The 16,923-nt window shown below is 38.5% G+C and overlaps 1 protein-coding gene across 8 annotated transcripts in view; it reads left to right on the top strand.

The window, feature by feature from the left end:
• The window catches only part of CHRDL1 (chordin like 1), a 108,634-nt gene that overhangs the window by 15,185 nt on the left and 76,526 nt on the right, over window positions 1–16,923 (top strand). For all 8 annotated transcript variants that reach the window (XM_065900737.1, XM_065900733.1, XM_065900731.1 and 5 more), the window contains exons 2-3: window positions 7,881–7,993; window positions 10,609–10,702. In XM_065900737.1, the coding sequence (XP_065756809.1) occupies window positions 7,881–7,993; window positions 10,609–10,702 (207 nt within the window). The remainder of the gene's footprint in view (window positions 1–7,880; window positions 7,994–10,608; window positions 10,703–16,923) is intronic.

Raw genomic sequence — 16,923 nt, 5'->3', positions numbered from 1 at the left:
ATGGGAGTGTTTCCTTAATTTCTCTTTCAGATTTTTCATCATTAGTGTATAGGAATGCAAGAGATTTCTGTACATTGATTTTGTATCCTGCTACTTTACCAAATTCATTAATTAGCTCTGGTAGTTTTCTGGTAGCATGTTTAGGATTCTCTACGTATAGTATCATGTCATTTGCAAACAGTGACAGCTTTACTTCTTCTTTTCCGATTTGGATTCCTTTTATTTCTTTTTCTTCCCTGATTGTTGTGGCTAAAACTTCTAAAACTGTAGAAAACTATAGACCCAATGCAGCCAAAAATAAATAAATAAATTTATTAAAAAAAAATAAATTGTTGAAAGAAAAAATCCACCAACCTAGAATTCTGTATCCAGCAACACTGTCCTTCAAAAGTCAATGAGAAATACGGATTTTCTCAGACAAACAGAAATTGAAGGAAATTTTCACCAATCAACTTGCCTTGCAAGAAATATTAAAAGAAATTCTTCAGGAAAAAGGAAAATAATATACGTTAGAAACTCAGATCTATATAAAGAAAGGAAGAGTGTTAGAGAAGGAATAAATGAAGGTAAGAAAAAATCTTTTATTTTTCTCATTCTTTATTGATCTCACAGAATAAAATTCGTTCAAAATAATAATAGCAACAGTGTACTGAGTGATTATAGTTGATGGAAAAGTGAAATGAATGACAATGATTTTATAAAGGATGGGAGAGAGGAATTGGGAATACTCTACTATAAAGTACCTGCAGTAACTGTGAAGCAGTATAGTGTTATTTGAAAGTGGATTTAGATTAGTGTAAATGTGTACTGTAAACTCTAGGACTACTACTAAATTGAAAAAATAAGTATTATTGATATGCTAAGAGAGGAGAGAAAATAGAATAATAGAAAATGCTCAAATAAAGCCAGAGAAAGCAGGAAAAGAGTGGAATACACACACACACAAAGAAAAAAAATCAAGGGAAATGAATAGAAAATAATTACAAATATGATCAGTTTTAATCCAACTGTATCAATAATCACTTTAAATGTGAATGGTCTATATACACCAATTAAAAGACAGACTATCAAAGTGGATTATAAAAATATAAGACCCAACTATATGTTGTCTACAAGAAACACACTTTAGATGTACAGATATATATAGATAAAAAAAAAGTAAAGGGATGGAAAAAGATATAGCATGCTAACACATACTAATCTAAAGAAAGTGGGAGTAACTATATTACTTTCAGACAAAGTAGACTTCAGAGCAAGGAAAATTATGTGTATAGCTAACAGAGCATTAAAATATGTGACGCAAAAACTGACAGAACTGCAAGAAGATACAGACAAATCCACTATTATAATTAGAGACTTTTACACCCCTCTATTAGTAATTAACAGGATCCAGCAGGCAGAAAATCAGTAATGGTATAGTTAAACTGAACCACACCATCAATCAACTGGATCTAATTGTCATCTACAGAGTATTTCATCCAACAACAGTAGAATACACATTCTTCTCAAGCTCACATGAAACATTCACCGAAATAGACCACATTCATGGGTCATAAAACACACCTTAACAAATTTATAAGAATATAAGTTATACGAAGTATGCTCTCAGAACACACTGGAATTAAACTAAAAAATCAATAACAGGAAGATACCTGTAAAATCTCAAAATATTTAGAGATTAAACAATATACTTCCAAATAGCACATAGGTCATAGAAGTCTCAAGTGAAGTTTCAAAATATTTTGTATTATATGAAAATAAAAATATAATTCATAAAAATTCATGGGATATAGTGAAAGCAGCGCCTAGAGGGAAATTTTTAGCATAGAATTAATATATTAGGGAAAAAAAACAGGACCTAATATCAATAATCTAAGCTTCCACCTTAGAAAACTAGAAAAAGAAGAGCAAATCAAACCCAAAGTAAGCAGAAGAAAATAAATTTTTAAAAATTAAAGCAGAAATCAATGAAAGTGAACCAGGAAAACAATAGAGAAAAATCAATGAAACCAAAATCTGGTTCTTTGAAAAGATCAATAAAATAGATAAACCTCTAGTCAGGTTAACTAAGAAAAAGAGAGAGAAGGTACAAATTACTAATATCAGAAATGAAAGAAAGGCCATCACTACTACCAAAAGCATAATAAAAAATATTATGAACAACTCCATGCCATCATAGTGATAACTTAGGAAGAAACTTACCAGTACCTGGGAAGATACAACCAACCAAAACTCACACAAGAAGAAATAGACAATCTGAATAGGTTTATACCTGTTAAAGAAACTAACAATCTTCCAAAACAGAAAGCACCACGCTGTGATGTACTGGTGAATTTTACCAAACATTTAAGGAAGAAATAATACCAGTACTACTCTACTATCGGTTTCAGAAGATAGAAGCAGAGAGAACATTCTCTGACTCATTCTATGAGACCAGTATTACCCTAATACCAAAAGCAGACAAAGACATGATAAGAAAGGAAAACTGCAGAGTAATATCTCCCATGCCCAAATCCTCAACAAAATTTTAGCAAATTGAATCAAACAATGTAGGACAAATCCAGTCAAGTGGGATTTATTCCAGGTATGCAAGGCTGTTTCATCATTGAAAAATCAATTAATATAATCCATCACATCAATAGGCTAAAAAAGAAAAACTACAGGATGATATCAATAGATGCAGAAAAGCCATTTGACAAAAGCCAACACTATACAGCAAACGAGAAATAGAGGGGGACTTCTTCAACTTCATAAAGACCATCTATAAAAAAATCTACAGCTAATACCACACTTAATGGAGAGAAGCTGTATGTTTTGCCCCTAAGATCAAGAACAAGGCAGTGGTGTCCTCTCTCACCATTCCTATTCATTGTTGTACTGGAAGTCCTAACTAATGCAATAAGGTGGGAAATGGAAATAAAGTGTATACATATTTGGAAGGAGGAAATAAAACTACCTTTGCTAGCAGATGACATGATTATTTTAAAAATCCCAAAGAATCAACCAAAACACCCTCCTAAAATTAACAAGCAATTATAGGAAGGTTTAAGGATATGAGGTTAATATATGAAAGTCAATTGTTTTCCTGTATACTATCAATGAACAATTGGAATTTGTAATTAAAAACAATACCACTTACATTAGCACCCAAAAATGAAATACTTAGATATAAATTTAGCAGAATGTGTATAAGATCTATATGAGGAAAACTACAAAACTCTCAGGAAAGAAGTCAAATAACTGGAAAGAGATTCCATGTTCATGGATAGAAATACTCAGTATTGTTAAGATACCAGTAATTCATGACTTGAACTATAGATTCAATACAATACCATTCAAAATCCTAGCAATTTACTTTGTGGAAATCGACAAAGTAACTCTGAAGTTTATATGGAAAGGCAAAAGACCCAAAATTGCCAACACAATATTGAAGAACATCAGCAAAGTTAGAGAACTGAAACTACCCAACTTCAAGACTTGCTATGAAGCTATAGTAATTTAGACAATGTGATGTCATTGAAAGAATAGACAAATGGATCAGTGGAGCATAGCCCAGAAATAGACCCACACAAATATAGTCAACTGATCTTCAACAAAAGGATCAAGGACAATTCATTGGAAAAAGGATACTCTTTTCAACAAATGGTACTGGAACAACTAGACATCTGCATGCAAAAAATGACCATAAAAAATAACTTACAAAGTGGATCAAAGACCTAAAATGCAAAGCTATAAAACTTCCAGAAAGTAACATAGGAGAAAATCTAGGTGACCTTGGGTTTGTTAATGAGTTTTCAGATACAACAAAAGTATGCTCCATGAAAGAAAAAGTTGATAAACTGGACTTTATTACAAGTGAAAAATTCTGCTGTGCCAAAGACACTGTTAAGAGAGTAAAAAGACAAGCCACAGACTGAGGGAAAATATTTGCAAAATGCATATCTGATAGAGGACTTGTACTGAAAATATACAAGTAACTCTTAAAACTCAACAATAAGAAAATGAACAATGCAAGTAATAAATGGGCAAAAGAGCTAAACAGATACCTCACCAAAGAAGATACATACCTGGCAAACAAGTATATGAAAAGATGCTCAATTGCAAATGTCATTAGGGAATTGCAAATTCAAACAACAAATGAGATACCACTGCACACCTGTTAGAATGTGGAGACAGCAGGAACTCTCATTCATTGCTCGTGGGAGTGCAAGATGGTACAGTCACTTTGGAAGACAGTTTGGTAGTTTCTTAAAAAGCTAGATGTAGCCTTACTCTAAAATCCAGCAACCACACTCCCAGGTATTATGCAAATGAGTTGAAAACTTATGCCACACAGAAACCTGCACACAAGTGTTTTTAGCAGCTTTATTCACAATTTCCAAAAATTGGAAGCAACCAAGACATCCTTCAACAGGTGAATTGAGAAACAAGCTGTACATCATACAACGGAATATTATTCAATGATAAATGAGCTGTCAAGCCACGAAAAGACTTAGAGGAATCTTAAATGCATACTGCTAAGTGAAAGAAGCCAGTCTATAAAGACTGCATACCCTATGATTCCAACTATATGACGTCTTGGAAAAGACAAAACTATAGAGACAGTAAAAAGTCAGTGGTTTTCGGGCGTTGTGGGAGTGGAGTGGGGGAAAGATGAATAGGCAGAGTAGGGGATATTTAGGGCAGTGAAACTATTCTGTATGATACTATAATGGTAGATATATATCATTATACATTTGTCATAACACACAGAACTATGCAAAGAGTGAGTTCTCATGTAAACTATGTACTTTATTTAATATTAATATATCAGTATCGGTTCATTAATTGTAACAAATGTACCACACTAATGCAAGACCTCAATGCCAGGAAAAAGTGGGGGTGACGTGAAGAGGGGATACATGGGAACTTTGTGTACTTTCTACTCAGTTTTTTGGTAAGCCTCTGTTGAAAATCAGTAGACCCATAAGTGTGGGTCCTTGTCTGTTTTTTGACTCTCCATCCTATTCCATTGGCATATTTTGTCTAACCTTTTTCCAACACCACACTATCTTGAACACTTTAGTTTTATATTGCCTCGAAATAACATAGTGTGTGTCTTCCAACATCTTTCTTTTTCAAAATTGTTTTGGATATGCTGCTTCTTTGTCTTTCTTTAGAAGATGTAGGACTATTCAGATTATCTTTCCTTGAGTAAGCTTTGGTAATTGTGTCTTTCAAATAATTCATCCATTTCATCTAAGATGTTAACTGGTGTAAGATTATTCATAATATCTCCCTTTTATCCTTTTAGTATCTGTAGCATCTATAATAAAGACCTCTCTTTTGTCCCTGTATTAGTAATTTGCATCTTCTCTCTTTTTATCTTTGTTAGTCTTGCTAGAAGTTTATCAATTTTATTGATTGTCTTAGAGAACCAGGTTCTGGTCTCATTCATTATTTTCTATTGATTTTGTTTTCAATTTCACTGACTTCTGTTTTTTATTATTCATTCCTTCTATTTGCTTTTGGTTTATTTTGTTCTGCATTTTTCTAGTTTCTTAAGGCACTGATTTGAGATTGTTCCCCTTTTCTAATATAGGTACTTAGTGATATAAATTTCCCTCTAAGTACTTCTTTAGTTGAATCCCACTAATTTTGATATGCTGTGTTTTTATTTTCTTTTAAATTACTAGATACTTTAAATTATTATAATTATTATTAAATTATTAAATACTTTCTAATTTCTCTTTTGATTTTTTCCTTCAATCCACAGGCAATGTATGAATTACCAACATATTAAAAGTGGTTTCTTCTTGTGCTGGAATTGTGTGAATGGAATGTTTCTTTTTTTTCTATATACTTTTACATTTTTCTTTTTTCTTTTTCTGTGTTTTCCAATTTTCTACACTGAGCAGCCATTACCTTTCTAATTAGAAAATAATCAATTAGTATAAAATAACACTCTACGTTTTGTAGCACTTTATAATTTACAAAGAGCTTTATCTAATTCTTCAACATTTGCTTGAGAAACATATAATCCATGTCTCATAGATGCTGAAAATTGAGATTGACAGAGTTAAATGACTTGCTCGATGCCACACAACTAGAGCTAGTTAGGATTCAGACCCAGATTTTCTGACTCCCAGTTCATCGTCCTGAAGAAGTTGGAAATAAAGATTTGAAAAGTAAAAATGAATTTATCTTGTGGGAAGCTGGAAAGAACCACAGAGGGTCTTTGAAGCAATAAGTAACACTTGAGGCATTTATCTCAGTGTAGTTTTTTTTTTTTTTTAAATGTATTTATTTATTTATTTATGACTGTGTTGGGTCTTCGTTTCTGTGCATGGGCTTTCTCTAGTTGTGGCAAGCGGGGGCCACTCTTCATCGCGGTGTGCGGGCCTCTCACTATCGCGGCCCCTGTTGTTGCGGAGCACAGGCTCTAGACGCGCAGGCTCAGTAACTGTGGCTCACGGACCCAGTTGCTCTGCGGCATGTGGGATCTTCCCAGACCAGGGCTCGAACCCGTGTCCCCTGCATTGGCAGGCAGATTCTCAACCACTGCGCCACTAGGGAAGCCTCAGTGTAGTTTTAATTTGAATCTCTGATTACTAATGAGGTTGAACATATTTTCCTGTTTATTGCCTGCTCTCGTTTCTTCTCTAAATTGCTCTTCATGTGCTTAGATCATTTTTCTATTGGATTGGTTGGTCCTTTACTTATCGATTTGAATGAATGGAAAATATTCCAGATGCTAACATTGTATTTATATTAATAATTTATTTGTGGGAGATATCTTCTTCCTGTTTCTTGCTTATCTGTCTTTTCTTTATTCTTTCCATTTTGATCATCAAGGCAGTATCTACTGGGGAGTGTGTGGGGAAATTAATGTGTTTGCAACAAGAGGTGTCTCAGTTCATTTTGACCTTGTATGATGGGAAGGAGGATGGGAAGCAGGAGACAGAAGAGGGTGGGATTGGAAGACAAACCACATGATTTGGAAATTCATTTACTAGTCATTTGTCAGTTGCTTACGTTTATTGGCCACAGTGTGCTGGGCCATGTGATAGGTGGAGAGTGAAGAATAAATGTTTTCTACATTCAAGGACCTTTTACCTTAATGGAGAAATGAGAGATGTAAAATAAGACAAGTAACACAGTATGTGCTCAAGTAACTATGGTACAAGATAAGCTGTGGCTGTCAAAAATTATATTCCAGCAAAGGGGAAGGAGACATTACTTTTAGTTAATTGAGAATTGTTTAAGCAAGAAGTCTATACGTTGAATGAGAACAAGGACTGTGTGTGTTTCTGCTCAGCATTTTATCCCCAGCACTTAGCATAGTGCCTAACAAAGATCAAGTGCCCAAATATTTGTTCAATGATGGAGTGACGTTAGCATGTGTGAGCAAAGCCTTTTATAGGGACCTAAGACAATGTGTTTGATTCATCACTCTACACCACCACCAGGCAGCTCTGAGAATGTTCTGATAGATCAGCATTTCAGACATTAGCTTCCATTTCCAAAGCAAGGTAGCACAGCCTTTTCCAAAAAGACACACGGCATGCTCCCTTATCTTACCATTATAATAGCAGTAGTCAAGGTTTTGGCTTCACTGTCAGGCAGACCTGAGTTTGAGTCTCATGTCAGTTACTAACTAGTTATATGACTCTTGAGTTCCTTCACCTATAAAATGAGACTAATAGTGCCTACCTTACTGGGTCATTGTAGAATCAAATAAGGAAAGCATGTAAAATACTGAGCCATCATAGGGGTTCTAGAAATATCCCCTATGCCTCTTCTCTTGATGTACACTAAAGTGGATGGAACCTGTGATTGCCTTTGGATTTTGTGATTGGTCCATGTTTTCTAACCGGCATATTCTGTCTCCTCCCTCACAGATTCAGAGACATATTGTGTGTTTCAAGACAAGAAGTACAGAGTGGGTGAGAGATGGCATCCTTACCTGGAACCTTATGGGTTGGTTTACTGTGTGAACTGCATCTGCTCTGAGGTACAATCTCCGATGGCATTTGACTTCCTACTTTGCTCCTCAGCGTGCAGAGATGCCTTCAAGTGCCTAGATGGCCAGGGAGCATGAGTGATAAAAACGTAAAAGAAGTTAGGAAGCAGATTGTAAGGGAAAATACACATCTCCTGTCTTTTTCTTCTGTTGCCTTTTGGCTTGATTTTCATGGGCTCTCGATGAGTATTTGCTATAGATGGATACTTAATGGTCTCTTAGCCAAATGATATAGGACATGGAAAAAGTGGAGTGGAGGAGAAAGCTCAATATAATGCCTGGATTGTGAGACAGTATCATTTTTGAATACCACTTTCAAGCCTGGCCTTTAGAGAAGAGATTAGGACAGATTATAAACTGGTTCATATGGAGAGTGTATTTTACGTTATTTCAGCCAACAACTGTAATTAGGATTGAGGTTGTGAAACCCTGGCCTGTACCTTGTGAGGATTAGAGTTCTCTTGGCTTGGTCTTGGCTCCAGTCCAGTCACTCAGAGAGGCATTTGGACAGTTTAAATGCCATCTTTGCAATAGCCAAAGCAGGTAGTCCCATCTTTCCATGGCCCTGACCCAGGACCACAGCTATGGTGCACCTTTCCAAACAAGCCTCTACCATCATATACTAGGCCAGGATTTCTCAGCCTCAGCCCTTGTTGACTCCTGGGGACAGATAATTTCTTGTTGTAGGGAGCTGTCCTGTGCATTGTAGGATATTTAGCAGCACCCCTGGCCTCTATCCACTAGAAGCCAGTAGCACCAACCCCAGCTGTGACAACCAGAAATGTCTCCAGACATAGCCAAAGTTACTTGGGGAGCAAGGTGGCCCCTGGTAGAGAACCAATGCATTAAGCCAATTGGGAAAGGAGGCCTTGTACTAGGCCTTGAGGATTGAGAATTCTGAACATATAGAAAGAATTTTCAAGACTAGCCTCTCACTTGAGACCTCATGGATGAACTGCAACTCCTCGCTAGCGCCCAGGTAGAACAGGAACACTCGCTTGCAAGCCTGATTCTTTTGCCATTTGAATAGAAACTTGGGCTTTCAGAATTTTGAGCATGTGGAAATCTAACCTTCAGGCAACATTAGGTGGTCTTAACAGGCCACAGGGCTCTAGAATCAAGACAGACCAAGTTTCCAAGCCTGGCTCTGCCACTTCTGAGCTGTGTTATGTTCAGCAAGTTATCTAACCTCTCTGAGATTCCTTCAACTTCTTCTCCTTTAAAATGGTATGATGGTATTACCTATTTCATAGGGTTATGGTAAGGATTAAATTCACTAATCCATCTCAGTCACCTAAAACAGTGCTTGGTCACAGTCAATATTCGAGAAATGCTAACTGCATAACATCACTATCATTGTGGTTATTATTTTTATTAACCTATTAACTCTAGAACAGAAATCAGTATAAGGCATTAAGGAGGAATCAGTTGAGACCTCAGCCAGGTGCAGGGATTTCTGATATGCTTTGGTGATCTTGCTTCAAGATGACACCACCTGGCTCTGAGGAGCGTGACATGTAAGGAGGCTCCGTGGTGTTTCCAAACGCAGTGCTCCAAAAATTTATTCTAGAAAATACATGAGAAAAGAAAAAGATTTGTGGTAAGGGGATTCAAATTGGGGTAAAAGAAGCCTGCATCTTTAAATAGCTAGGGCAGTTATTAAATAGAGCATCTGGAGACTGATTAACTGCCTGGTATGGCACGATTGTGTCAGATTCTTGACGCAACGCATTATAAATGGACAGCTAACCCTTGGGGGATGAGGCTTTGCTATCTGCAGGGCAGTGAAAATGTTACTGTGATCCCAATGCCAATGGCTCAAGTGTTAGGCATCTTCTCTCTACATCCTCTTCATTACCCTCTTCCCCCACAAAACCCTGATGGATACAAGTAGCCCATACTTCCGATGAATTATAGATGGAAAATGTTAATGCAAAATTGATTTCCAAAGTCTTCCTTTGTTCTAGCAATGGCTGAAAGCTGTCAGAGCTAGGGATCTTGTCACTGTAAATCAGGCAGGGACCCAGTCGCCCCCTCCCCCAGTCATACTAGCTAATCAGTTCAATTCCACACTCTAGCTTGTTCTCAGTAAAATTCTGACTTGAAAAGGAAATGAGAAGAGGGAGCACTCAGTCTTCGGGACCAAGGAAGAGTTATGTGGAATCCAGGGTCCATGTGCTAGGGCTATCTCCTTGCGCAGGGGTGGGTAGCAGCTCAAGGGACCCATTGCTCATTAATCCCTTCCTTCCATGACATTGGACAGGTGATTATGAAATCACACTAGGCTCTTGGAAAAGACGTGAAGAACTGGGGAGTGGTAGAAACGTCACAGAGCCAAGTCAGAAGAAGCCTCCCAGTAATTGTGGGAGGCTTTGAAAACTGTGGCAGTAGTGATCCTTAGAAAAGTATGCCAGTAAGCTATCAACCAACCCAGCGGAGGTGCTAGTGATGAGAAAAGGAAAGAAAATGCTGATTTCATTCAGTTTCTCGGGAATGTGTTATTCACTGTCTGGGTGAGTCCCTGCATGACTGTTTCCCAAACTGGCATGATCCCAGTGACCTTGAAAAACATTTATTTTGTTATTGTTGTTGCCTCTGTCTTTCAGAACGGGAATGTGCTTTGCAGCCGAGTCAGATGTCCAAGCCTTCATTGCCTCTCTCCCGTGCATATTCCTCATCTTTGCTGCCCGCGCTGCCCAGGTAAACCAGTTCGCCTCTTTCTTTCCTGGCTCTCCCTCTTCCACCAACCCACCCCTTTTCCCTAATTCCTCAGAAGGGGAAACTTCCAGGCAGGAATAACAATAGGACACTTTCAGGCAGCGCGTGCACCAGCCTCCAAATACTGTTTATAGCCCAAGTGGGCTCTTCAAGGCTCTAATAAGTTATTGGGTACCCAGTAACAGATTTTCATAGGTTTTTAATCATTTGAAGGTGGATGTCAACTGGGGGAAGGGAATTGTGGCCCAGAGATTTTTCTTCCATAACCAGTCTCTTCCTGCCGTGGGCAGCAGACACCAGGGGAGTTGTAGCATGGAGGCACGTGTCCTACACAGTTAGTGCTGGAATTGCATTTGAGCATAGCTTCTAAATGATGAGGGGCTATTCAAAAAGTCAAAGGAGCTGAACCAGTGGGGTTTATGACAGTATAAAGCTGCCTGCCTGCTCCAGACTGTACAGTTATTATGTATACATTGTTCAGAGCAAGGCTAAGGGGAAGGCAGGCAGAGACTTTTCTCCAAGGCTATTAGGACGTCTACCTTCATGGTTTGTGGCTAGGGTGTTTGAGGCAGGGGCTGTCTCAGTGACACTTTGTTCACGTCTGGGGCTTGGCTCCCACACCAGAGGCATGCAAGCACAGAATGATTCAGAGAATGCCCATGGGCCTGACAGCAGTCCTAGGTAAGTGATCATCTTGCCATCTAGGTAGTAGAAGCTTTGTAGTCCTGTGAGTTGATTCTGTTTCCCTTGAGGACAGAGTTGGGGTCCATGGGTGGACTTTGGAGGGGGTTAGCAAACCTTTTAAAATTGTTTGCAGTTTTTGGTGTAACAATGTATGTGTGTAAATTCCTTTAGAGAAGAGCCATAGCTTTATTGGTATTCCTAAAGGGGTGTTCATGACCCTAAAAACATGAAGAACCACTAGAGAAACCAAAAGTGTCAGGGCAAAAATGGTAGGAATGAGGCTAGGAATGAGGTTCAGTGACAACTCGGTTAACTGAAATGTTACAGGAATGGAGATTTTGTTGAATAGAGAAGAAACCCCCAAGCCCTTTTTGTCACCACCTTTATAACGTATACTTTCTTACATTGGTAAATACACTCTGATTCTTTGGGATCCTTTCCCAGATGGCAAAAGATCATGCCATGTCACAGGTTTATCATTCTGAGTATTGGTGACCATAGTATATGCTTCAGGATATGAGAGACTGACTTGGCATATCATCAACCTAAAAGTTGTTCTTTGAAATAAAATAAATCCCTAAATGAAGTGTACCATTCTTGTCTGTGTTTATTTGCTTCTTCTATTTAAACTGGATTACAAGGGTGTAGTATGGGAGGATTCTTTCTTTTTTTTTCATCTGGCAGGTTGCCTGTCAAATAGCCTTATAAAAGCTGCTTATCCCAGAAGTCTCTAAAAGTGGTCTAATGTCATAGGAATTGATCTAAATGGCTGTGCAGAAATTGTTCTTTCCTGGGAAGGAGGTTGGGGCAGGGCCCAGACACAGAGCATAGGGTGGAAGCGCACAGAGTGGAAGATGGCTGTCATCTACCCCAGCTGCATAACAGGAAGCAATTACTGAGAAAAACGGAAAGTATAAGCTAGCAGTTCTTTTGAGAGAAAAAGAAAGTGTTAAAAGAATTGAGGTCATAAGTCCCAGAAAAGATAAAATGGAAAGAAATAAACACCATTATCTTTAAGACTTTAAAAGCCCATTTTATGGAGTATAGAAACCAGCTGTTCATTTCCTTTGCCTTCTTGTTCTTGCAGGTCACTTCCTTGTGAGTTCATTTTTCGTGTTAACTGTAGCCTTTAACAGTTCTTTCTGTGGGTAGTGATACTGAAGTTCCCTAATCCTTATATGCAAAAATGTTTTTATTTTGCCCTCATGTTTTAAAAATATTTATTTATTTATTTATTTATTTAGGCTGTGCTGGGTCTTAGTTGCGGCACACGGGATCTTTAGTTGCAGCAGGCAGGATCTTTTTTTTTAGTTGTGGCATGCAGACTTCTTAGTTGTGGCATGTGAACTCTTAGTTGTGGCATGCGTGTGGGATCTAGTTCCCCGATCAGGGATTGAACCTGGGCCCCCTGTTGGGAGTGCAGAGTCTTAACCACTGGACTGCCAGGGAAGTCCCTTGCCCTCATTTTTGAATGATAATTTGGCTGGGTATAAAATTATAGGTGCACGTTTATTTTCCCTCAGCACTTTGAAGATATTAATAAATGGTTTCTTGACTTCCTTTGTTTGTGGATAAGAAGTCTGCTCTTTGATTATAGTTCTTTCATAGGTAATCCGTCTTCTTCTTCTTCTAGCTTTTAAGATATTCTGTTTTCTTTGATGCACACAATGAGGTGTTTTGATGTATGATTTGTTTGTATTTAGCCTGCTCAGCACGTGATTTTTTTTCAGCCAAAGGACTCAAATTTCTCTTCAATTTTAAGTCATTATTTTTGTGAAAATTACCTCTCCTTCTCTCTTTTTGTTCATTCTTAATCTTGTCTTTGGTATATGTCATTGCAGCTCATTTAATTTACACTCTGAGTCTCTTAATGTCTCCTTTATTTTTCCCCATAATGATATATTGGAATACTCCCTATAATGATATATTACTTCAACTCTGTCCTCCAATTCATGAATTCTTTCTCCAGCTTTTCCATGCCTACTATATAGACTATCTGTTGGGTTTTATTTGTTGTTTTATTTTTAATAACTGTATTTTCCCCAATAACTGTATTTTGAATTATTGATACATAAAAATCTACAAATTGCCATTTTATAAACCCCTGTTATTGTTTCTTGGGGTCTTATTCTCTTATTTATTTCTTTAAGGTATTTAAATATTTATTTAAAGTCCATTTCTGATTGTTCAGATATCCATTTTTTTTCAGCTGTGAATTCTCACTTTCATTGGGTTTCTTCATAGCTTTTCTTAGTTCCAGATTTCCGCTTGTTTTCTAAAATTTTTGTTTAAAAACTCATCATCCGTGGGGTTTTTGTCTTGCATAAGTCCTTCCTTTCTTGTGGTAGCATTGTTTCAGGCCTTGTAGTTCACTTAGCACTAAACCAGGTCATAAGTTGGTGTCCCACCTTGGGCTTCCTCATATCTAGATGGTCTGTTTCTACCTCTGTTTTCTTATGCAGGGCTAGTCCCTGATAATGACCTTGGATTGGGACCTCAGCTGCAGCTGCCCATCTTGGGCAATCTGTCCATGTGAGGGAACCACCTTGGGTGGGCAGAGCTATGTCAGCCCGTGTTTACATGTGAGGAGTGTGACTCTAGTCCCCATCTTTACATAGGAAGCCATTTATAGGCCATAGTTCTTACTCAGCTGTCTGGATATAACTGTCTATATCTGGTCCCAGCTGCCGGTGGACCATATCACTTTGGCCCCCATTTATTGCTGTACTTTTGCTTGTGTTTCATTTCATAGAGAGTTCACTTTTGTTTCTGAGGATGATTTTGCAGTTTTATTTATTTATTTATGTTTACTTTTATATTTCGTCTCTCACTCTTCTTTGTTCAGAAAGTAGCAGGGCGTTTTCTCGTGTGCTCTCTATGCCATATGGAACTGGAATGCAAACCAGCTATTTTTTTTTCTGTTGAAGATAAAACAAGAATAAACAGGTTTAAACCATAGCAGAGAAGAATGGAGTTTGATAAAAGAAAGAACTTTGGGACACAGTGGTTGTTAAATCCTAGAATAAATGACTAAGGAGGATTTTAGTCTCTTTACTGCATATTTCTGGAAATAAAAAGCTACCCACCCATTTGAGAGAGTTGGCACAGTTTTGCTTTGAGACAGGGCAATGGATGTGATGAGTCCTCTGTATTCCTTCCACCCCAATGATTATTAGACATGAGGAAACTCATGCCTTCAGGGCCACAGGAATGTTTGGTCAAAGGAAAGGGCTCTACTGTTCTGTCTTAAGCCAATGGAAGGCACCGTGATGAAACCGTCTTCACTGAAAAATAGAATGTTTAAAGCCAAGATGATGAACAAGTTCTATATCAAAAAGGGAAAACAAACAAGGAAGGCATATATGCAAGGTTTTACATACTATCCTACAGCAGTAGCAACTTCAGGGAGTGTTTACTGTGTAGTGATGGACTTTGTGGGAAGAGTCTACCTGCCATGCTTAGAGCCCATCTTCCATTGGAGGGAACAGAGGAGACTTCACCCCCTATCTGTTTCTGTGTGTCCCAGGGCTCTAGCTTTCTAAACTTCTTACCCCCTGAAATTTCCAAGGTTCTCACCTGCATTTGAGGTTGTCTCCTGTAGCTCCTGCTGACCTGTGGAAATCAGAGTATGCAGACTGCTTTTCCAGAATTACCAGAGAGAAATCGATACCGATTCCCATGAAGAGCAAGTGAAAACTTTTTCTCCAGCACTTCCCCAGGCCTCCATAGCAGAGATCAAGTCTTGGTCACATACCACAGGGCTCTGCTGGGTCCAGAGGCTGGTGCTACGTGGAAGGTAGAACGTTCATAATGAAAAAGTCAAGACTGCACAGGAGTGAGAAAGGTCATTAAATTCATCCCAGTCTCTAAGCAGGACTCTCTGTTGTCCTTGATGAAAGATTTGTAGGAATGGAATTCCATATCTTCTCTTTTGGTGGAGTTGAATGGTAACGGGGCAAGGGGGAGAGAAAGAACATGACTTGCTTCCTTCTGTTCTTCATGTATAATTTTTATCACCAAAAGACGACTTTTATAGTGACCAGGAGCCTAAATCACGATATTATCTAACAGTTTTCTTTCTTTTTTTAAAATTTATTTTTATTCTTATTTTATTTATTTTTGCCTGCGTTGGGTCTTCGTTGCTGCATGCGGGCTTTCTCTAGCTGCGGTGAGCGGGGGGCTACTCTTCATTGCAGTGCGTGGGCTTTTCATTGCGGTGGCTTCTCTTGTTGCGGAGCATGGGCTGTAGGCCGTGGGCTTCAGTAGTTGTGGCTCGCGGGCTCAGTAGTTGTGGCACGTGGGCTTTAGAGTACAGGCTCAGTAGTTGTGGCGCACGGGCTTAGTTGCTCCGCGGCACGTGGGATCTTCCCGGACCAGGGATTGAACCTGTGTCCTCTGCATCAGCAGGCAGATTCCTATCCACTGTGCCACCAGGGAAGCCCCACTAACAGTTTTCTGAAATGGCCATTCCATTAAGAATTTGCTATTCAGAATGAATAAACTTGGGTTCCCTTAGAGGTATTCCAACATTCCCAGGTCATTAAAGAGCTGTTCTAAATTTGCCAAAATATCTGATTCGATCTCTTACCAGAGACCTAATCCAGTGTTTCCTTTTCAGCTAGGTATGAAGAGGTTTAGTTCTATGATATGGTTTTAATAGAGAGAGTGACAGTGCGGTTTTGCCAAGAGAGGCACTCCTCACCCCAGTCTTTCACATTTCAGGCAGGGTAAGGAAATAACCTTTCCACAGATGCACTATAGTCTGTGTGCTCCCATAAGGAGGTGCTGGAAGCCCTATGCCATTTCTCAACAGGAGTTGGGTAGTGAGCTAGCTAGTGAATACAGGCATTTCTGCTATAATGCGGTATGTGCTTTTCTGAAAATCCTCCCATTCTTCAAAACTGTACGCTGAAAAATAACAAGCTTAAGGAAAAAACAGGATTGGAGCAAACAACTCTAAACTTACGCAACTCTGTAACTAATAAAATACTAGCGTGGTTTAAAAAGTCACCTTAGATTTCTAATAAAGAATGTTACAGTCAGCAGAGACTTCATCCTTTAAAATGGCGACTTTAGCTTGAAGGAAGGGGGGTATAAGGAAAGGTTGAGACCGCTGAGTGATAGAGACAAGAGAGAAATGCACAAGATCAGAAAGAATCATGTGATAAGCATTTAGAAGACCGAGCGTACGGCCAAACTGAGCCAAGAGGGAGAATGTGAGGTGAACAGGAATAGGATAGAGTACTGTGTTCCTTCATGGTTCGCTGATTTCGGTTGTGCTAGTGTACTTGGCATTCAGTTGCTGTCACTTGATGGTACAAAATATGAATTTGCTAAGGAAAATTATGTATGAACCAATGCAATTTCTGTTTTATACCAACATCTTTCTCTTATCTACCACTCACATATGAGCAAGTTTGGATTACACAAATCTATACTATAGCAGAAGCAGACTACATAAGATAGGAGGTAGCTATATGGCATTTGGCCTTGGACAGTTTAGAGTGAGGACTGCAAGT

This window comes from Phocoena phocoena, chromosome X, assembly GCF_963924675.1.
Source record: "Phocoena phocoena chromosome X, mPhoPho1.1, whole genome shotgun sequence".
NCBI classification, from domain to species: Eukaryota; Metazoa; Chordata; class Mammalia; order Artiodactyla; family Phocoenidae; genus Phocoena; species Phocoena phocoena.
This window is presented reverse-complemented; position numbering and strand designations above follow the sequence as displayed.